The sequence below is a fragment of the Podarcis liolepis genome (genome assembly GCF_965112155.1).
Source record: "Podarcis liolepis genome assembly, chromosome: 7".
NCBI classification, from domain to species: domain Eukaryota; kingdom Metazoa; phylum Chordata; class Lepidosauria; order Squamata; family Lacertidae; genus Podarcis; species Podarcis liolepis.
The window spans coordinates 46,686,212-46,709,990 of record NC_139561.1 but is presented as its reverse complement, the minus strand read 5'-3'; the positions used below and the strand labels follow the sequence as shown (position 1 = coordinate 46,709,990).

At 46.2% G+C, this 23,779-nt stretch overlaps 1 protein-coding gene across 1 annotated transcript; it reads right to left on the bottom strand.

Annotated features, from left to right (window-relative positions):
- Window positions 1-8,531: 8,531 nt before the first annotated feature.
- On the bottom strand, window positions 8,532-23,691 carry NRN1L (neuritin 1 like). Its single transcript, XM_083515157.1, has 3 exons — window positions 23,610-23,691; window positions 11,539-11,710; window positions 8,532-10,372 (listed from the first exon to the last, which is right to left on the bottom strand). Exons 1-3 carry the CDS (start codon window positions 23,662-23,664, stop codon window positions 10,087-10,089), a joined length of 513 nt encoding a protein of 170 aa, XP_083371283.1. The 5' UTR covers window positions 23,665-23,691; the 3' UTR covers window positions 8,532-10,086.
- Window positions 23,692-23,779: the final 88 nt, after the last annotated feature.

The following is a 23,779-nucleotide window of genomic DNA, read 5'->3' as shown; positions in this document are numbered from 1 at the left end:
CCCTCTTAGCCCAGTTGCCTCCACCACATTCTCTTTCACCCCCTGATGGTGTCTCTAGAAAGGTAATTTCAGATTGAGGATGTCCTCAATATACCTTTAAAGCACATTTGAAATGCATTCTTTCCCTCAAAGAATTATGGGCGCTGAAGCTTACCCCTCACAGAATTACAGTTCCCAGCAACCCTTAACACGCTACAATACCCAGAATTCTTTGAGGGAAATAATGTGTTCAAAGTGTTCTTTAAAAATATACCATGCACACAGTCTAAGTGTCAGAAGAAAAGGAGAGAGTGGGAGAATAGTATTTCCCACAAGCCACAAGGTGGCTGTTCAAACATGTGCTAGTCCACATAGTTGACTGGGCAATATGAGGATTACTGTGAGTGGCACAGGCCAAAGCAAACAGGCTTGAGCCCAAAACCCTGCTTGAGCCCCACAACACCCTTGCCCTGAAGTTTCCTCCTCTGCTAATTCTGCTAGTCCGTGTGAACTATTCCGTCCTGGCTACAGGTGGGACAGGGCATGAGAGGTGGCTAAGACTGGCAATAGTCCAGAGGTGGGCAGACTTCAGATTTGGCAGGTCTACTTTAAGATCAAGGGCAAATGGATGGTTTTCATGCTTTTAGTTAAGGATGGAGAACTTGCAGTTTGAATTTGTGTCTGAAAGCAGAAAGGCCATAGCTCAGCGGCAGAGCACATGCTTCCACGGGAGAAGACCAGAGGTCTGTCAGCCAGAGTATTCTGAGCCTAGAAGTTTTTTTTCAGTATCATAACTGAATTGAGCTCACAAGATTGTAGTCATTGTGCCCACTAACTTACATTTATTATGTAACTAACTTACATTTATGAATGTTAATGTGTCTACTCTAACTAAAAGTTGGCTACAAACCACAGTCCTTTTACACAGCAGTCTATTCCTGGTTACTCACACCACCTAATTTAAGTGGGAAAAGTCATTTTGTTGAGAACAATTTTGTTAGCAGCAACTGAAACTCAGAAACACTTGCTATAGTCTAGTTGCAAATCACCCAGAGATCTACAAGCAAAAGCTGATGTACCTTCTGTCCACCTCTGGAATAGTCAGCCCAGGTAGGGCTCAAATCACAGGACCTTGGACAGCTCCAAGCCAGAAACTTGCTCCTTCCAGGTCTTTGAATGTATTTATTCATTCATTCATTCATTCATTCATTCATTCATTGTTTAAAAATCATATACCCTTCCCAATGCATCTAAATTGCTTATAGCAATTAAAAATGAAGCAATCCCATGAACACAATAAAACAAGAGCATATAAATAGAAATAGACTCAGCAGATAGGAACATTATAAAAATGAGGGTCAACCTTAAAATGATCATCTGCCCACCAAGATAAACAGCATTTATTTATTTATTTATTTGATTAATTTAATTTATGGATTGCCTTTTATCCAGTTACAGGGTGGTTCACAAGACAATAATATAATGCAATTTTTAAATTGTACATAAAGTGTTAAATGAAACCCAGAGTTTACAACTTTTCATATTGACCCAGAATCTTAATTCTGGCAGAACTCAAGGACTCTCCTGGTTTGCAGCCTAGCCTCTTAAGCTTAGTTCTCTCTCGCTGGTCAGCCTGTGCCTGGACTGTACCATGGCTCACGGAAGAGAGGAGGATCCTGTGTCTGAAGGCTCATCCAGACAAAAAAAATAATGGAGTCTGAATTGATGGTGGCTGACCAGAAATGAGCTTGTAGTGGATAGCGCAATGAAGACGTTAACCCAGCTATATACAGTGGTACCTCGGGTTACATATGCTTCAGGTTACAGACGCTTCAGGTTACAGACTCCGCTGACCCAGAAATATTACCTCGGGTTAAGAACTTTGCTTCAGGATGAGAACAGAAATTGTGCTCCAGTGGTGTGGCAGCAGCAGGAGGCCCCATTAGCTAAAGTGGTGCTTCAGGTTAAGAACAGTTTCAGGTTAAGAACGGACCTCCGGAACGAATTAAGTTCTTAACCCGAGAAACCACTGTAAAAAAGAGGCAACTTTCTTGCTGGAGATCATAAGGAAAGGAATTGAAAACAAAACTGCCAGTATCCTAATGCTGTTATACAAAACTATGATGCAACTGCACTTGGAATATTCTGTGTTGTTCTGGTCTCCTCAGCTGAGAAAAGATATTGCAGAGCTAGAAAAGGGCAAGTAAGAATGATCAAGGGTAACTTCCCTGTGAGGAAAGGTTGCAGCGTCTGAACCCATTTAGAGAAAAAGCGAGGAAGAGGCAAAACAATAGAGGTGTATAAAATGATGTGTGGCGTGGAGAAAGTGGGCAGTGGAAAGTTTTCCTTCCTCTCTCGCAACCCTTGAAATTGTGGACATGCAATGAAGCTGAATGCTGAAGTACTCAGGGCAGTTGAAAGAAAATGCTTCTTCCCACAGTGCAAAGTTACACTGTGGAACTCACTCCCACAGGAGGCAGTGGTGGGCACCAGCTTGGGTGGCTTTAAAAAAGGATTGGGAGGCAAATGGTATCAATGGCTGCTGGCCATGATGGTCACACTCGGCTTCCAAGGTTCTATGCTTCTGATCACCATTTGTGGGAAACCACAGGAGGGAGAGGGCTCTTGTGCTTGGGTTCTGCTTGTGGGCTTCTCCTAGGCACCTGTGACCACAGGATGCTGGACTAAATGGACTGTTGGCCTGATCCAGCAGGCTCTTCTTCAGTTCTTCTGCATGTTAGTGAAGTAATAATGAGTTGTTTTCAGAAGCTCCAGAGAGCTGAACCTGAACCAAGGGGTTCAAATGACAAGAAAGGATATTTTGACTGAACATGAGGAAGAACTTTATTGACATCTCAGAAGACACTTACAAAACGCCCTTTTACCCTATCAGGGATGTTGTACAGTGTTGTCATCATGGCTGGACTTTGGGGCAAGAAGCCCAGGGCCCCATTCAGCAGAATGAGCAGGAGGACCCCTCACCACAAACATAGCAGGGGCGGCTTACTACATTTTGAAGTGATAAAATACACATTACCATCTAAACAGCAGCCTCCCATCAACCCATGTAAGATCATATACAGTAGTTCAAAGTCTAAAATTGTATAACTGCTACACTGTGGATAGAGTAGTGGATCTCCTACACCAGCAACAGTGCAGATGCAGTGATGGATGGTCCATAAGGATAAATGGGGCATTGCCCCCCCAACTTCGGCTTGCTCCCACTTGCCTGCTTTCTTAGTTACATCTTGTCTAGGGGTGACACTGGATATCAGATTCCTCAGCCGAGAAGAGGATGCTGGAAGTACTTGGCTCTGTCTGTCACTGTCTCTGGTGCCACCGACTGATGGGCCCTGTCTTCTGCCTCTCCAGTCTCAATGGGCACCAGTCACTACTGACTAGATGACAGTCGAGGTGCTTCCCAAATCTACAATTAAGGCTGCGATCCTATATACACTTAGCTGGGAGCAAGACCCACTGAACAAAGAAGGATGTAATTTAGAGTATTAGTACACACATAGGGCTGGACTGTTATCAGAGTCACGCTTCCATGTGCCTGAGCTGCCCTTTCACAGCAAGTTTCTAATACTGATAGTTTGGTTAGCTGCTTGCTTGCTTGTTATCTGAATGTTGGAGAGAACCTTGTATCTGTTCCATCTTGCTGCCTTTATGGATTCCCAACTTTTTCCTTCAGAAGTGTAGTTGGTATTCAGTGCACCAGGCACATATTTCTTTGTATTGTTCAGTCAAGCACCATCTAGGGGCAGAATGCATTGTCCACACCCAGCCGCAGCCTCTTCCCAGCACAGTCCCTCTTACCTCCTACGCAGTGCATTCTCACTACGTCAATATAAAATCAAACCCAAATGAAATAAAACAAGAACAGCTAATGTGAGAGGGCTCTTGGTTCACCTATGAATAGTGACTGATGGGGATGCAGAGAGTGCAGCCAAACAGGTCGAAGAACGAGCAGCAGAGAGTACAGTTTGTGTAGGTTGTCACAGCTCCAAAAGAAAATTTGGTTTGTCTATTATAGGCAAAAACAGGGTCAGCTAATTGGTCTGTAGCAGTAGTTCAGCTCCTGGGATTTTGGATCCCAGTCTAATAATAAAAACAACTATAATAAATGTAAAACACTTTTCTGTTTACATGCGCAAAGCGTTACCAGTATAGTCCAGAAATTTATCAGAACAAAATTCAGGCACCTGAGAAAGTCACCAGTGTTTCCTAGGGCCTGTGTAGCATTAGAAACTTACACCTGCTATATCAAGATAGATAATATTTTCTGTTTTCCGATCAGAGAAAAAAGGTTTTTGACACAAAATGCATACCTGTCAGTTTTGGATACAGGTATAATTTTCTGATAACCAAGTCTTTAATTCCATCCAGCATCATAAACACACCTGCCAGCTTTGTAATGCAGCAGTATACAGTTGTAACTTCCAGAGACATGTTAGGCTGTTGCATCAAAAAGTAACACATTTCTTAAGGCATAAGCTAAACCTTTCTTCAATACTGAGGACAGGATAATATCTTCCATTGCACCTGAGGGCAGGAGGCTAATTTAGGAGGGCCAGGACAGACTGTGTGGCATGCACAGCTCTGTCCTCCATCAGAGGGTAATGGCTGGGAGGCTCAGAGGGATGCTACTGCTGTCTCCCCAGCATCTGCCACCAGAAGAAGTCACCCCATTCTGCCTAGTGTTAGGGCTGGCTCTGGCATATAGAAAGATTTTTTTAAAAAATCCAGCAAAACTACATAAATGCTTGACTATGAATAAACTGGTGGTTAATTCATGTTAAGTGATCTAGAGTGTGCCCTGGATAAGTGATTCATCTAGTAACTACTCAGGCTGAGCTGGGTATCCTCTGTTGTTCACACATACTATCAGCCTGGCTTATCCTCTTAGCTGAATCCTGCAGATATCCAGCACTAATTCACCCTTAAACACAGGCTTGTTGAAATTCTAAATGAAGAATAGGCAGATTATCTGCCCTGCTGGCTGCTTTTAAATGCTGTGGGACCTTGCAGAGGACTGCTGAATGTGCACATTTACAAAGGGCAGCCCTTTTCCTGTCCTACCCCCTGGCTATGCACAGGGCAGTTAAAAAATTTGTTGGTCAAATTGCTTTATTTTGATTTTGGCCTTTCTCCCTGCTCGACAGATTTCATCACACCAATTGTGGATTTTAGATCAGTAGGACTTTGTGTGCTCCCTCCCCTGACCAAAAAAAGACAGTTTAAAACTAAAAGTAAAAGCTTAGGATATACATTTGATCCTGGCTGCAAAGGGAGGACCCTTAAAATAACCAGATCATCTTGTTATTGCCATGTATCTCCTGGTCTCTGCACTTGGTTTCTTTACATCTCAGTGCCTTGTATGCCACTTGGGAAAAGATGGGCGCAAGGCAGTGGAATGTGGAAGAAGAAAAAGAATCAAGCACTGCAATCAAAAGTTGCTTTCCCCCTCTAATGTGGTCTAGCATGATTGTGATACCAAGACAATGTCCCTGTTTGTCTGGGCATATAGCAACATAGCAGCCTATGCCTGGACCTTAAGGATGGTTGCAGAGGTCCTGCTCGTACAATCAAAGTCAGATGAGGCACAAGTGATAAGGTCTTTTCAGTGGTAGCCCCACATTTGTGGTACTTCATCCATTTCTCTCTGATTTTAAGAGAGCGCTGCTATATCAGGTCTCAGTCCCATCTAGTTCAGCACTCTGTTCTCTCAGTGGCCAACCAGCTGCCCATGAGCCTTAAAGGCCTTTTTATTTAGATTTAAATAAGTTAGACCTGATATCTAGATCCACTTAAAGATGTTGTGCTGGGTTTTAAATTGTTGCTGGTTTGTTTGATAATTTTTTTCCTAGATTGCTGCACTGAACTAGGGTGTGTTTTATGCTTCTAGATTCCCATTTGCCGGGGTCCTGTTCTGGACATGGAACAGATGGGGTAAGGGGAACTGGCAATTTGCCTTCCCATTTCCATTGGAATACTCAAACATCCCTAGCAGGAGATGGGGAGAGCTGCTATCTGAGATCCTGGACAGCTACTGTCAGTCAGACTAAACAATACAGACTAAATGGATGAATAGTCTGCTCAGGTATAAAGCAGCTTCCAGCGTCTAGTTTGCATCAAAGGACCTGGAGAAATTGCTGCAGGATTTAAGTAGAGTGTGGAATTTCAAGTGGGATACCTGATGAAGGGACATAGGAGATTAGAAGAAGACACTTTACCTGCCTTAGCCCATTTTTCCATTCAGTGAGATATAGCCTGGTGAACAGAGCATCTTTCCTCCCCTGCTTGTCCCAGTGCACACCTGCTGCTATATTAGGCCTTAACAGGGAAGAGACCGTTTCTCCCTGAAGCGTGCCAGCACAGAGTGTGGAATGGAAATAAGCAGGGGGCCTTTGGGGGCAGAGGCTCTCTGGAGGCACCAGACTCTTGTTTGTGCCTTTCAGAAAATGCTGAGCTCATTGCCCCAGAGACAGCAGCTCGCAAGCCCAGATTTCTGTCATGTTCAGGTACTAGAAGCACAGGCTAATGAAAGCCAAAGATTTAGGGTTGCTTTGTACAGGCCAACAACCACCCCCAGGTCACTCCCCACCTATCCCTGAGTACCAGGTAAAGGTAAAGGACCCCTGGACAGTTAAGTCCAGTTGAATTGGACTATAGGGAATGGTGCTCATCTCCGCTTTCAGGCCGAAGGAACCAGCATTTGTCTGCAGACAGTTTTTCCAGGTCATGTGGCCAGCATGACTAAACCGCTCCTGGCACACGGAACACCTTGACAAGTGTCGGGGCACAGCACTGCACTGGCACACTCCTGCTACAACTCAGCAACCACTGCAGCTCTTAAAAACCTTCAACCAACATTGTGGAAAGCACAGGGATTTAGCTTTGGAGCCTTGACGTTATGCAACCCATTTATCCAGCAGAATATAGGAGCCCTGCTGGATCAGGCCAAAGACCCATCTTGTCCTGCTTCCTGTTCTTGCATTGACCAATCTGAGGCCTCTGGGAAACCTTAAAAAGCAGGACAAAATGCAATAGCACTTTCCTCACTTGTGAATCTCCAGCCACTGACAGTCACAGGCACCTTGCCTCCGACAGTGGAGGTAAAACACAGTCATCATAGCTAGTAGCCGATAGCCGTTGACATTAATATGCCTAATCCTTTTTAAAAGTAACCCACACCAATTACACTGGTGGCCAACGTTGCTTCCTGTAAGGAGCCATTTCCAGTTTAACTATGTGCTGTTACTGTCTTTTGTCTGCCTTAATCTTCAGCTTCATTTGATGCCCATAAGTTCTAGCGTTAGGGGAGAGGGAGAAAAACTTGCCTCTATTCACTGCCATGCATACCTTTCTCCTCTTCTGTCATGGGCTACTGGACTTTATTTCAGTGCACAGTCCTGTATCTGAAATGCAGGAACCAAGTAGTGGAAGCGTCTGACGTGGACTGAAGTTTCCTCCCTCATTCTAACCATAACATTTAACTTCTGTTTCCCACCTCCTCAACATAGCCCAACCATCTTTAGGTATCATCAACAGAGGAAAGGCCCAGGGGGGTAAAACAGCAACAATTTCCAGTGCAGAATCTGTGCCTCAAGTGATTAAAGTAGTTTAGAGGATCTGGCCTGAGCAGAAGCTGACTGTCCAATCCAGCTAGGATTTGGCCCATTCAAGAAAAATAACAAAAGAACGAGACATTTGAAAACTGAATAACGAGCAAGATCTGTGCCATAGCGGCGGATGTTTGCCCCAAGGTTGGAAGCAGCCATTGTACCTGCATGCGCTGGGCATGCGGCAAATGCGTAGAGGGTGCCAGGAGATGTATCAGAACTGCAGCCACGCTATGGAAGGGCTTAATTGGGCTAGAAAGAGAGGTGGGTGTCGAGGGCTCAGGAGAGGCTTTAAGCAAAAAGGCAGATTAATTACATTATGGGCAAGCAGCGCTGGGAACACAGAGCTGAAATCCAAGCAAAGCCGTTAATACCCTTAATGGGGGGAAACATGTGCCAGTTAGCACACCCTCTCTCCTCCTCTCCCACTCTCCCCATCCAACACCAGAATGCATATATCCAGTGTCCCATAGCTGCAGACACACCACAGAGTTAAAGCACACACCTGGATCCAACAACCCTGGGCACTGGAGTTTCTTAAAGGGCGCTGGGAATTGCAGGTAAACTGTGAAGGGTACACTACGGTTCCCAGGATTCTTGGGAAGAAGCCGCATACTTTATAAAGGACTGGCACTCAGAAGCAAGATTGCTACTAGCATGTATAAAGAGGATGGTGTGCCTGAACAATAAAAACTTTTGGAGGTTTGATATCCTTGTAACAAAAATGTATTTTTAAAAAAATGCCAAGGAAGACAGCTCTCACTCCAGGAGGCATGGGATCCGCTTATGTTGCAGTTCTCTGAGCCCTAAACGCTGACTTCTTCCAGGTTAAGTGCGATCTGGATCACGAGACACGACAGGCAGAAAGGCTCCCGGCAGCAGCACCCTGCAGGAACGGCAAAAGCCACCACACAGGACAAGGCAAGAGAAATGTAAAAGTGCCTTTTAATATAAATATATAGATACATTTGAACAGCTGACACCAGCAAAAAGGGAGGCCCAGGACTTCCATTGCTTACACATTTGTCGTTCCACGTCTTGGCCAACAGATACCTGTGTGCTGGGAACAGAGGGGATCTCTGAACTGAGACTGGGCTGCACAGGCAAGGCAGCCCTGGACACCCCCTTTAGGAAAGTGCTACCTCCCAAAAGCCCATCTCCACAAGGAAAAGAATAGTGCAGAAGTATATTCAGGATATGACCTTGTGAATGGTAAGAGCATATACCACCCCTTCCCCATCCTGGTGCCCTCTGGCTGTTTTGGACCACAACTCCCATCAGGGCTGATGGCATCATCACCCCTAAACATCTGGATAGCACCAGATTGAGGAAGGCTGCCACAGACCCCCTCTCACTGGCAAAATAGTTGGTGGAGGGTGCTCCGTTTATCATCAGGTCCAAACCAGCTCTCCTGCCAGCTGATCCTGGTGGGTGGAAAGCATGTCTGGAAGGGCACTGGGCTGGGAAATGACCTACCCATGGGGAAATGCTGTACTTTGGAGGCTTAAGATGTCAAAAACCCTGCAGAGAAGTAGACAGCAGATGAAACTTAAGTGACTGCTGTTATCCAATGCAAAGGGTAACCTGGAGGGCTTGAACTTCTAGGGCAGAGAATTATATAATTGCCAGATAAATATACTGCAGCACCCACCTGCAGCCAGTATAGATCCCTAAGGTGTCCCAGCTCACAGGCGACAGCTGTGCTCCCACTCCATCAGGTACACAGAGTGCTGCAGGACGGGGGAAGGCTAGGACAAGAGTGCTGATGTCATGTCACATCCACACACACTACCTTTGGCACTCTCGGGGACACTAGTCACTCAGCAAGGATGCTGTAAGCAGCTGGATGTACTGATGCCTTTCTTACTGGAATAAGGAAGCAGGGAGGCGGTGGCTTTGAGATATTACCCCTAGGCAGAGTTTCTTGGGTGGTACAGGATGGGGAAGGACCCAGATTCCATTAGAGGGCAAACATCTGCTTTGCATGCAGAAGGTCCCAGGTTCCATCCTCAGCATCTCCAGTGAGGGCTGAGGGAGTCTTCCTAGCAGAAACCCCGGAGAGCTGCTGCCAGTCAGTGTGGGCAATAATGAGCTAGATGGACCAATAGTACAAGGCAGTTTCCTATGTTCCTAGCATGAGGCTGGGTAGCAATGGAGACGGACACAAGGGGCAGTGTAGGCAGGAGGACAGGGCACTAGAGCTGCCGCAAAGTGCCGGCTGGTAAAAGTAGGGCACACGGGGACAGGAAGAGCACCATTAGCCCAACCCAGCCTCTTTGAGCAGGGCAAGACACAAGGCAGGCAAGCCCATGGCATCCTGCCTCTTCCACCCAGCGGGCCTTGTGCCCCCGTCATCAGGACACGCGGAGCACCGCTGCCGACTGCCAGGCCTGATCCCAATTTCCCTGGCAGGCAGCGGTGCTGGGCCACTGGTCTGCACTGTGGTGGACAGGAGGGAGGGAGGCCTCCCACTGCTCCCTGGCTAGGCAAAGGGCACCAAAGCCAAGAGAGCCACAAGAGTCAGGCTGCCCACAAAGCTGGGCCGAGGCAGCCAGGCTTCCCCCCGCAAGGTCTCCTTGTTGGTCTCATCCATATCCGAAGCCCTCCCGCTGCCGGCCAGCTGGGCCCGTGAGCTGCAGAGGTCGTGAAGGTTGCCTTGGAACTGGATCTTCCGGGACTCCTGCCGAAGCGACTCCCAGATTTTCGCTGCCTCCTCGGGGCACCTGGACAGAACCTGGGTGGCACAGGTGTGGAAGTCATCCCAGGACCTGCAAGAAGAGGAATCTGCATGAGGAGCAAGCAAGGCACCCCAGAGAAGCAGAAGTAGCAGTAGGGGAGCTTCAGCTAGGCCTGAGGTGGGGAAGCGGTGGGCCTCCGGGTGTGGCTGGGACTCCAACCCCAATCAGCACCAGCCAGAATGGCATCCTTTGCCAACCTGGTGGACTCCAGGTGTTCTGGATGACAACTCTCATCAGCCCAGCCTGGCTGTTGGGCACCTGGTTGGCTTAACCACATAGCTGATGGCTGCAGACCTGCCCCTATGACTATAGTCACTCTGCAGCAATCTTTAAGAACCACTGAGAGTCTGTGTGGGGTAGTGATTAGACTGCCGGGCTAAGACTGAGAGGAGCCAGGTTCAAACCCCACTGAGCCATGATGTTGATTGGGTGGTCCTGCTTGCGTATTTCCAATGGGCATCTAGCTGGCTACTGTAGGAACAGGATGCTGAACTAGATGGGTCTTTGGTCTGATCCAGCAGGGGACTTCTCATGTTCTTATCCTAAATCAGTCCCATTCTCTTAGCCCAATGTAGCTCAGAGGGTTGTTCTGAGAATAAAATGGGTAGGCAGGGAATGTAAGGGGACTTTGTCCGGTGCTATGAACGCTTTGGAGGAAGAGCAAGGCAAAGATGTAAGAACATAAGAAGAGCCATAATGGATCAAAGCAAAGGCCTACCTGGTCCAGCAGGCAACCAGATGCCTATGAGAAGCCCACAAGCAGGGCAAGAGGGCAACAGTTGTCTCCTGCTGCTGTTTCCCAGTAACTGGTGTTCTTCCTCAGAGGTTCTATATACCCACCGCCATAGCCTAGCTGTGATATCAAGTGGCTGCAGTGTGGCATCCAGCCTCAGAGAGCTACAATTCCCAGAGTGGCTTAACAATCCATCCCTCTTCCCAGGGAACTCTGGGAATTGTAGCTCTGAGAGGAGAACAGAGGGGCTCCTATCAGCTCTCAGCACCCTTAGCAAACTACCGTTCCCAGGATTCTTTGCAGGGTGGGGTGGGAACCATGACTCTTAAAGGCGCCATGATACAGCTTTAAATGAATTGTGTAGATGTGGCCATAGTATTATGTTCTATAAGGCAGCTGTCTGCCGTGACCCACTATGGGCATTCTTATCTACAGATATTTGGGAGAAGGATCCTGTACTCACTTGCAGATGATGTCCAGCTCCTGCTGCTCCTGGATGCTATCATCATCCGGCTGCTGCTCCTGCTGTGCACTTTGAGCCATGCTGTCCCCAAGGCTGATGAGGCACTCAGCAAAACCTTTGTAGATGGTGTTACACTTACTGCCGGCCACACTCACCGGCTCCTCGGACAGAACTGTAGAGGGAAACAAGCAACACTCAGCTTGTATCATCTCCAACACAGGTGGGCAACCTGTGTCCCCAAGGGTCACGTACAGCTCATACTTCGGTTCATGTGGCCTTCAGCATAGCCTGAAGCCACCTTGTTCCATCTCATCAGGCTTCCTCCCTTCCTTGCTATGCATTTCCTCCTTATTTTTTTCTGGCTTTTAAAAACATTTCCCGATATTTCTATGTACTTTTGGAACAAGTGGGAAGGGTGGCATGTTCCTTAGTACAAAATAATTAGACATTTTGTTTTGGATTCTGCCCCTCAGTTTCATTGGTTTTCTCCCCAAACTGTGAGAAAACAAATTTGCAGACTTTAGTCACGTTAAGTGTGCACATCTGTGCATTTTACATATAGCACTAAAGTGAGAGAGGAGTTCTTGTAATAACAATAAGAAAATGTTAAAGACTACCTGTTATAACAAGGATTGGTTAACTTTACAATATAGTCAGCAAATGCTCATCTTAGAAAACCTCCTAAATATGGAAAGTCTGAAAAACAGGCAAATCTAATTAAATTGGTCTGGTCAAATTGATTCAAAGCCAGATGACAAATCAGCTTTAAAAACCTTCTTTAAATCACTAGACAGACCTCATAGTGCACCCATACTGGTTTAAAATATATATAGGTGCCAGTACCAGCAGTCACAGTAATTCTGACATTGCTGCCGTCGGGACCTCTTGTTAAGATGCTAGTCTGATGGCACCCACACAGACATCCTCCATTAAAGCTGACTTGGACCAGTCTTGGCTGGGAGACACTTACCTACTCAAGGCTGACAGAGAAAACACAGTAAGATGTCCGCAAAGTAGAAAAATGATTAATATTTTAAGTGAGCTGGCCTAGTTCAGTCTGATCAAAACACATCCTTAGGCTGCCTCACTCCTCTGAACACACCAGCAGGAAAAGGAACAGCCAGAAGATTTGAACAGCAAAGCTGACGAAGATGGGATTCCCCTCGGAACTGGCAGGGGAGCCCCCAAGAAGCTGATTAGCAAACTCTGAAACTGCTCTCATCTCTGATGACCTCTGGCCTAGGCAGATGTAATGGGAACAGGCTGAATCAGGTCCAGAATGACAAAGGCCTCCAGTCCCCATCTGCACTATACATTTTTAAGCAGTATCGTACCACTTTGAACAGTTGTGGCTTCCCCAAAGGAATCCTGGGAACTGTAGTTTGTTAAGGGTGCTGAGGGTGGTTAGGAGATATATATTCCCCTCACAGAGCTATAATTCCTAGAGTTCCTTGGGAAGGGGGACCGATTGTTAAACCACCCTAAGAATTATTCAGAACTTTATTTTTTTGTTTGTGTGCAAGTACTAGGAGTGTGCTATCTGCCTATAGAAGGGCAGTAGGTTAAAGGACAGAGGGCAGTTGTTTGGGGCAAAGTGCAGAAAATCAATAGAAGGTTCATCACCCCAAGGATCTCCACTTTCATTTTAACAAAAGAAGTTTCTAGTCCTTAAGTTGTGGAGTTATGCTCAGGAGTGTGGGGGCCATGCCTCATGAAGCCTGAAAAGCCAGAAAGAGAAGCAAGCCACCTGTACAGTGGTACCTCAGGTTACATACGCTTCAGGTTACATACGCTTCAGGTTACATATGCTTCAGGTTACAGACTCCGCTAACCCAGAAATAGTACCTCGGGTTAAGAACTTTGCTTCAGGATGAGAACAGAAATCGTGCTCTGGCGGCGCAGCGGCAGCAGGAGGCCCCATTAGCTAAAGTGGTGCTTCAGGTTAAGAACAGTTTCAGGTTAAGAATGGACCTCCAAAACTAATTAAGTACTTAACCCGAGGTACCACTGTATTTGCAATAACAAAGAACTGGGATCTAGTACCCTGCATACATTCTTGCCCTCCTGCCATTACCGCTATGTCACCAGTAGTGCAACAACTACAGGCACATCTCAGCCAAACAGCAGCCAGGCATCTTCCCATGCTGCCCAATGGGACCAAGCACAGGGATGTAGGTGAAGAGCATATTTCAGACAAAAAGCAATTCACATGCAACGTTATATCACTTGTACAGAGTGATAGAAACCTCAAGGGCTAGTAACCCATGTCTTTGTTTTAAATGCAAGATGCTCATGTCATGATTCTTAAAAGATGCTGCTGTAAGAATTCAAACTTCCCCAGATTGCACATTAGAAGATAAAAAGAGCCTGCTGGATCAGGACAACAGCTCATCTCCCAGTGGCCAACCAGATGCCTATGAAAAGCCCAAAAGCGTAACCTGAGTGCACTAGCACTCTCCCCACTAAGGGGGACATTGCCACGATGGCTATCACTGCATGCAGATGATAGGGTATTTGCCACGCACGTTTACTGTTGAGTAACCTTGCAAGAAGCTGTGCAACAACCTTTGCTGGTCACCCAGGGCAACCCGCCAATTCAGGATGGGAAGTCTGTCACACCCGCAGGTGGCAAGCCATATGTCAGCTTGAGCCCATAGTCCCACCATGAGATTAGCATTAATCAAATGAAAGTCACATTGCAACTCAAGGACTCTAATTATTTATTTAAAGATGTTTTAACCTCTACGTCCATGAGGTTGGCACAGAGCTACCAGTGTCACTCCAGATTTTTAGGGTCCCTTGGGCAAGATACTCTCTGTGAGCCCATCACTTTGCTGCTGTCAATTCTGTCATTTGCCTGCCCATACTCTTGCCCAGAAAGAGAGAGCAAAGCAAGGAGGAGGAGAGAAGGTGGAACAGAGGAGTCCGAACCCAAATGGTTGCAGAGGAAGTCACTGGTGGAGCGCGGAAGATGACGACTAGCAAACTTTTAAAGTTTCTGTTCCATGGTCTCACCCAGATTCGGAGGCGCTGATACATCTCCTTGCCAACTGTGCAAGGGACCAGGTACATGTGCACTGGTATAGCTCCCTGTCAAGGGCGCAAGGGAGCCTAGGTATACCTCTGCCCATCCCTACTCTAGGGATTAGTCAAATGTGGGATAAGCAGCCTCATATAACTAACATTTTTAAGTCTAATTAATGCATGAAGGGGTTAAGACCACAGAGTAAGCTGTCCTGCCAGGCTTAACTCATCTTGGGAGGGACAATCAAGACTTTGTTCCTCTTCAGTCTACTGGATGAACTCAGCATGTGAAGAGGCCAAGATGGTTGTTCCAGATTAGCTGCATGGCTCTCACAAGCCATTCTTGGGTTCCTATACCAATAATTTATGAACTTCCACCTTCTTGGAACTAAACTAAGTCTTACTGCCTGTGCAACTTTTCTGACTGATGTATGGAAAAAGCACATGAACCTGACCTTTGAAGAGTGTAAGTAAACCAATTTTAAACTTACCAAATGTGTGGTCTTTTCCTATGCTGGGTGAAGAGGGAAAATTTGGAACTCAGAAAGGCATATTTAAAAGGTCTAACAACCTATACTTCCATGTTTTACTTTGCTGCATATTTTGTGATTTTAAATCTCTGCTGGGGTTCTTTGATCAAAAAGTACTTGCCCCAAACTTGGATCTTGGCATCCAGGAATTCTTCTTTATACTGCCCCTTGAGCCTTCATAATACGGCTGATGATCATGATGATTATAAATGGTAACACCTAGTTTTAGCCTGTTTTGTGGCTGTGTTGATAGGAAGTGCAGAGATCTAAATTCTAATCCTGCTTTCTCTCCCCCTCCACCTCCCAACCTTTGCATGAAGCTTGTAACTTAAAAAAAAGGTGGGGGGGAGAGGGAGTTCAGAGCATATACTGTGAATGCAGAAGGTCTCAAGTTCAATCTAAGCATCTTTAGCTCAAAGCCTTTTAGGTAACAGAACTACCTTCTGCTTCTAAAGCATGTGGTTTGCCACTGAGTTATGACTCATTGGCTAGAAGGCTCAGTGGCCTCACGGTAGAAGGCAGTGCCATAAGCTCCTTTTACTGTTCTTCTCTGTGAAGAACTGAAAACCTAAATATTCCAGTGCCCATAATATTCAAAGGAATAAAATAATTATTTGGAACCCACAGATGTGCAGTGACCTGAAGCAAGTAGAGGCTGCTGCTTTAGGTGGCAGGTTTTGGATGCCACTTGGTGGGGGGGGGTGAGGAGAAATCTGATTTGTGGCAGAGTCTGCTGTGACATTCTCTCAATTGAGCCACATACAGACAAACAGGAGCTGAGTAGGGGCACAGTTGTGGATGAATGCACAGGTCCCATTTAAACCAATGATGGTTGTACAGGGGAGCATTTAAGAAGGTTGTGGCCCATGTTAATTAAAGAAAGAGAGTGGGGCTTGTCATGGGATTATTCATGCTGGGTATCAAAATATCTGATGCTGGCTCTTTGGGGATTTCTTGTGAAACTCAAGTAACATGCCAACACTTATCTGTATCAAGTTGCTACTGAAACTATGTGGACTGAGTTTTCTGCTTTCCAAGCAACGAAAAGGACGACTGACTTTGGGACTTAGGCTAAAATCCTACACCCATATACTTGGGTATAAGCCCCATAGGATTAACTTTTGAGTATAGGCCTGCACTGTTATTTACTTAGCAATCCACTGTCAATATCTCATTGAAATGAATGAAGCTAGGCTGTGTCCATTAGCTATAATTAACAGCCTATTGAAACCTATTTCTAGCACCAGGATTCTGTAATGGAAAATTTCAAGCAAAGTCTAGAATCAACCAAAAGGATGGTAAACAGGATAAAACATAAAAATAAAAAGCAACAGAAGCATATTTAAACACATAACACAGATGGGCATAAATGCATAATGGATTTCCAGTTACAGAACTTGGGATCCTGGTTGAAATTTAGTACAGGATTATTATGCTTGATCCTGCAAGCATCTGGGGGTGGGAAGGAGACTCATTTGACACAATTTAAACCTTTTGCACCAAATCTGGAAGCCAAATTTCAGTGACTGAAATTCAATAAAACTAGTTAATTTATGTTTCTCTAAATCAGGAAGAGGTTCAATATGAGAAATAATATGTTATGTGCCATGTACTTTGATTTTATGTAGTTTTTTGCATTATTATTAAGGAATTTTCTTTTGTAATTTTGGTTGTCTATATTTATGTATATTTGTTTAAAGCAAAATAAAAGTCTTAAAAAAACAACATGTAAGGATCTGAAGTTGATGCTACAAGTATAGGTTGCAAATGTAAACACACTGCTCCAACCCCTAGTGGGGGGGAGGGGGTTGGAGATTAAAGAAAATGAACTCCCTCCCAACCATTAGCATCCAAAGAAAAGTTTGCTGTGGGGCGGGAGATGCCATCCATAGAACATTCTGTGGGCATACAAATACACAACAGGGATTTAGAACTATTCCAAATCCAGCTAAAGAAGGCACTTTACATGAAGGAATACTCCATGTTTCCATACCCAAATGTTCTGGTACTTAATGGCTGAATTCTGCCATTTAACTTCCCAGAACATTGTGTTTTATCCAATAATTTCCCCAAATGTGTATTTCAATTAGGATAAGCGGCTGCAGCTTCCTGAAGCCACAAAAATTTCTACCCAACACTTTCTGAAGAAATCTTTTTTAAACAAATTGCAACTTTCATATGCTTCACAGCAATGAGAACTTCTACTTCAGCAATCATTCATCCATAATAAATGCCCTGAATTTTTCTAGAGAGGACCTGGCTCTTCTCAACTGACACCAGGGAGGGGAAATCCATGGCCTTCCAGAGATTATTGAGACTGCACCTCCTGCAAGACCCAGCGAGCTAGCATGATGATGGTAGTGGTGCAATATATAGAGGGCCACAGGTTGCCCACCCCTGTCTCAGAATCACAGGGTCAGAAGGCCTGTACAGTCAACACTGATGAATAAATATTCCATCTCTCTCTCTCTCTCTCTCTCTCTCTCTCTCTCTCTCTCTCTAAAACACACACACACACACCACAAACAATGTCAGCTTGTAGAATGGGGAGTCTGTGGCCCTCCAGGCACTGTTGGATTCCAATTCCCATTAACCCCAGTGGGTAGAGTCCAACAACATCTGGAGAGCCACAGGCTCCCCATCCCCTGTTTCAAAACTTCTTGGTATAGTGCAGTGCATGAGTATCTTCTTCTATATGGGTTTACCGTCTATGGACCATGCACTGACTTCTAGGGTGTCTGTCTGCACAGCAAATCCCAAAGATGATGGTTCCTTAGCATTGTACCACATTAATTGTATATGGAAAGGAAGGATGAGCTTGAAGTGTGTGTTACCTTTGTGGTCTGAAGCATACGGATAGCAGAGAAAGAGATGGGACCCCTCTGTGGGCAACAGGAAAAAGAGAAAGCTGTACAAATTCCCCCCTTAAAATATAGGTCCCTCTCCAATCAAGAGACAGGCATAGAAAGGGGGGCAGAAAAATCGTAAATAGCCAAAGGTGGACGAAGACAATTGTTGCTGAGATTGCATTCATGTCTGCTTCTTTCTTTGTTGCCACCAATTTATTAATACCAGTTCCTGAGCAACACTTGGAAGAAAAGTCCCTTATTAGATATCTCAGAGGCTGCTGACTCTATAAAGGGCTGAGAGAGCTCCTTCATGGCTTGTCCAGATCTTATTAGGTGGAATAATGAAAGAAAAGACGACCCAGTGGCCCCATAATAGAATAGATAGATACTTCATGCTCACGAGCATAATATTAAAATGTCTTTTTTAAAAAGGGAGGATGGAACTACAGAATACTCCTTCTCTAACACACACACACAATTATGGCATAGCTACAGCACAGACTTGACACTGATTTAATTGTCATTTCCTCTCCTGATTTTTAACTTCTGGGAGGAGAGAGGCTAGGTATCTCAACCTGGGAATTTTCTGTGCTCTCACCAAAACTACAGTTCCCAGGATTTTTCGGAGGGAACCATGACATTTAAAACTGGTGTACAACACACCAGTGTACACCACAGTGTACATTTAAATCTGGTGTACACACACACACACTTACAGAGAGAGAGAGAGATTTGAGGTGTAGATAGAGGTGGACAGATCTGTCAATTTTTTGTTTCTCTTATTTTCTCCTTTTTTCCTAATCTTAAATTCAACTCTCTGTACTTCGGCATCAGTTTGTGAATTTTGTTTAAGCCCTCATGAAAAGTCACCAGTATTTTAGTGCACATTATCCTGATTTGTTTATACAATTTCCCCTAGAAACACATTTTTGCAAGCAATTTCCCCATTTGTATTCGTTTTTCACTTGTTTATACATTTTATGCACATTTTACTCTAGAATATAGAGTTCTGTGGACACTACTTGGCCAGAGGGCTGCATCACAAAAATTGGAGAAGTGCAATTTTAGAAGGATGGCTATGTTGCAGTTTGCGTATTATTTCAGAAAGTGTGAATTAAGAAGAAGAAGAAGAGTTTGGATTTGATATCCCGCCTTTCACTCCCCTTCAGGAGTCTTAAAGCGGCTAACATTCTCCTTTCCCTTCCTCCCCCACAACAAACACTCTGTGAGGTGAGTGGGGCTGAGAGACTTCAAAGAAGTGTGACTGGCCCAAGGTCACCCAGCAGCTGCAGGTGGAGGAGCGGAGACGCGAACCCGGTTTCCCAGATTACGAGACTACCGCTCTTAACCACTACACCACACTAGCTCCTAATTTCTCCCCCTTCCAATGTGTACTACTACTACTACTACTACTACTTTATTATTTGTACCCTGCCCATCTGACAGGCTTGCCCCAGCCACTCTGGGTGGCTTACACATAATAAAACATTAAACCTTAAAAAGCTTCCCTATACAGGGCTGCCTTCAGATGTTTCCTAAATGTTATATAATTACTCATCTCCTTAACATCTAATGGGAGGGCATTCCACAAGGTGGGCGCCACTACCAAGAAGGCCCTCTTCCTGGTTCCCTGTAACCTCACTTCTCACAGTGTGGAAACTGCCAGAAGGCCCTCGGTGCTGGATCTCAGTGTCCGGGCTGAACGATGGGGGTGGAGACGCTCCTTCGGATATACTGGGCTGAGGCTGTTTAGGGCTTTAAAGGTCAGCACCACCAACACTTTGAATTGTGCTTGGAAACGTACTGGGAGCCAATGTAGGTCTTTCAGAACCTGTGTTATGTGTTATATGCCCACATATTAACCAACTGGAACAAGGTGAGTCAACAAATCACAGATTTGTAAAGCTTCCTAATTACTTCATTGCCTGTTGGTCACTGGGAACATTACCCTGACGTTGGAGAGGGGGGCAGAACAAGAGTGTACTCAGTCTCAAATGTCAGCTGCACTGCAAATCCTCATTCATTCTTGTCCTTTCCAAACTGATACTGCCACACCCCAGGCTGGGCAAAAACCAGAGAGTGCCACTATGGCAGGGCCATAAAACAGATTGACAGCACAACCCTAGGCATATACACTCAGAAGCAAGTACTGTTGAACTCAGGTAAATGTCTACAGGATCACAGCTTAAGAGGATAACCAAAACAAGGTGTGAAATATTCCATGAATAGTTATGCCAACTTTTGCCAACTATTTCTGATTATCACAGAACTACAACAGATGTTCTGGAGATGATCTTGCAATTTATGCTTGAATGTGAGGGATCACAGCTCAGGGGCATATCACATGCTTTGCATGCTGAAGGCCTGACATTCAATCCCTTAGCAGATCTCCAGGTAAAAGGGTCAGGTAGAACAGACAACCAGCCTGAGATCCTGAAGATCAGCTACCAGAATACACAACAAAGCAGCTAGATTAACAGACTTGAGGCCAGGAGATCTGGGTTCAAACCTTTGCTCAGTCATGAAGTCTCCTGGGTGATGTTGAACTAGCCACACTCTCAGTTTAGCCCACTTCACAGGGTTGTTGTGATGATAAAATGGGAAGAAAGGGTGGAACAAAAATAGTACATCATAATATGGCAACTTCCTGTATTCCTAGTAAGACCATCAGTCCATCTAACTCAGAATTTTGTGCACCAGGGATTCCCAATCTCTTCCCCACATGGACCACCTGAAAATTGCAGAGGACCTTGGCAGACCACTTAAGGGTTTTTCTGACAATTGTAGCAACTATAATGTGCTGTGCTGAAGTCTGAATACAACTGGTAGTCCATGGACCAGCTTGGGAACCCCTGAACTACACTCAGGGTTTCACTCTGAGGTCTCTCTCAGCCCCACCTGGGGATGCCAAGGAGTCAGCCTGAGACCTTCTAGATGCAAAGCAGATGTTCTAACCACTGAGCTACAGCCTTTCCCCTAATGATAAATAATTCATGCTAGGCTAGAGGAACAAACAAAGGATTGTAATTAACTAACTTTTGCTCAGGGTAGATGCACTGAAACAAACAGTCCTACATCAGTAATGCTCATTAATTTTAACAGGTCTAGACGGGTGGAATGCAACATACTTTGCAATACAATCAGAAGCAACAATTGCTGGAACTGTTGCCTCCCCCCCCCCCCATCCACAGATACATCACTGCAACTGAGGGCACAATGGGGTCACTGGTCGTCTTTTCAGCGTCAGGAAATAACTCTATGCCAGTTATGCCAAGCTCAACTGAAACGCCACGATTCAAGCCACAATGAAAACTCCATCCGTCTGAAAAGACGTTGCCAAGCTGAGCTAAAGACAGCTCCAACTCCACCGGTAAACCCCCCGGGGATCCATTCTGGGCAATTGCATGGCAATGTGGTGCCCTCTTGCTCCAGATTCCAGATTAACAAGGACACCCTGCTTCTCTCTCACACACACACTCATTAAAAGAGCTGCCACAACAAACCTGTTAGTCTTTTAAGGGGCCATTAGACTTTCTGTTATGCTTGCTGTAGCAGGCTGGCACAGCTACCACCCCCACCCCAGAACAAATTTAAAATACCAGTCCACCCATAGGAAGGCATTTGAAAAGGGGGGGAGGAAATAAATTCAACCCCTTTTTCTCCACCTTGATCATGCCAAAAAAAGGGGGGGAGAGAGTGCTTTCAACATGTGAAGCAATCTGTTAGAAATATTGGATTGTATCCAAGCAAGTTATACTCCTAGTAGACACATTGAGATTGATGGACCTAAGTCATGTCAGTTAATTCCAGTAAGTCTACTCTGCGTAGGGGTAACACTGGATACAACCCACAATGTACGATTCCACATCCTTTGTTTGCCAACGTGATGGAGGATGCAGCTGTGCCAAACTTCTCCAACCTGCTGCTCCCCCCGATGTTCATTGGACTCCAACTCCCACCTGCCCCTACATGCCGCATGGTCAGAGATGATGGGAGTTGTAGTCCAACAACATCTGAAAGGCACTAGGTTAGAGAAGGCTGATCCATACCACCAGAAAACGGACCGGTTGTTGGAGACCGTGGTGCTGAAGAAAAGGCACCCGGGAGATGGCTTCCTTCCATACCAGCGCGCAGGGTTTCTAAGGAGCCGAAGAACAAACTGGCGAGCCAGAGGTCTCCCCTGCTGGCCTGGCAACGCACCCGGGGTTTGAGGGGAGGATCGGAACGCTGGTCTCCGGTGTTCACACACTTAGGAGAAGGCGCGCACGGCGCCTCCATTCACAACATGCAGACCGCAGACAGGAAGCAGGGAGATCCTCCCGGCGCGGAGCCCTGGGCGAGGGGAGGGAGAGAGCCAGTCTAAAGCGCTCCGAGCTTTGCAGGGCAGGACTTGGAGGCCGATGTTCTGGGTCCTATTTAGCAGGATGATCTGAGGGTCCCTTACATCCTTAAGGGACCCTTAAGCCCCTTAAATGGGGCTTACATCCTTAAGTAATGCACTTTTGCCATTAGATCACAAAAATAGATGCACCGGCGCGCGGCTGCAGAACCAAGCAGCAGCATCTTCACGAACACTTGCCACAGAATTGTAGAGTTGGAAGGGACTCCAAGGGTCATCCAGTCCAACCCCCTGCAATGCAGAAATCTCTACAAAACCATACAAGACAGAGGGCCATCCAATCTCTGCTTAGAAACCCCCGAGGAAGGAGAGTCTGCCGCCTCTCATGGGAGTCTGCTCCACTGTCAAACAGCTCATACTGTCAGGAAGTTCTTCCTGATGTTCAGTCGGGATTCCCTTTCTTGTAACTTGAATCCATTGCTTTGGGTCCTAGCCTCCGGAGCAGCAAAAAGCAAGCTTGCTCCATCCTCCCTGTGGCAGCCCTTTAAATATTTGAAAATGGCTATCTTATCTCCTTTCAATCTCCTCTTCTCCAGGCTAAACATACCCAACTCCCACAACCGTTCCTCATAAGGCTTGGTCTCCAGGCCCATTATCATCTTGGTCACCCTCCCTTGCACATGTTCCAGCTTGTCAATCTTCTTAAATTGCGGTGCCCAGAACTGAACACAGTATTCCAGGTGTGGACTGACCAAGGCAGAATAGAGCGGTCCTATGACTTCCCTTGTTCGGGACGCTATACTTCTGTTGATACAGCCTAGAATAGCATTAGCCTTTTCTGCTGCCGCATCACACTGGGGACTCATGCTCAGCTTGTGGTCTACTAAGATCCCTAGTTCCTTTCCACATGTCCTACTGGCAATCCAGGTGTCCCCCGCCTTATAACTGTGTAACTGGTTCTTCCTGGCTAAGTGTAGAACCTGACATTTGTCCCTATGGAAAATCATTTTGCTCGTTTTGGCCCCGTTCTTTCATCGCGAGCATCACACACACGTGCAGCCCAAGCCGATCCGCGCCCCCTGGGACACAAGCCCCGCTCCCGAGATACCAAGCAGGCGCAGCGAGGCTCGCGGTCTTCCTTTGCTCGAAAGACTTTGCACGCCTCTCTCCTGTCCCCTTTGCACGCTCCTCCAAGCGCCGGGCTGCCCTCTCCCCCAACCCCTTACACTGCTGGCAGCTTGCACACTCCAGTCCCTCGCCTTGCCTCTTGCACTCCCGTTGCACACTCGCCGCCCTGCTTAGACACGAGCGCACATCTCGGATACTCACCCAGGTGCAGCGGGAGCAACAGCGCCAAGGACCCCAGCAGCGCCCCGCAGCCCATGGTGGTGCCGGCGCCCAGTTCCAGCGGCATCAGATCAGTGCGGAGCCAGGCGGGAGAGCAAGAAGCCGAGCGGCGCCAGGCGCCTCCCCTCTCGGCCCCGCCCCCGCGCCCCGCC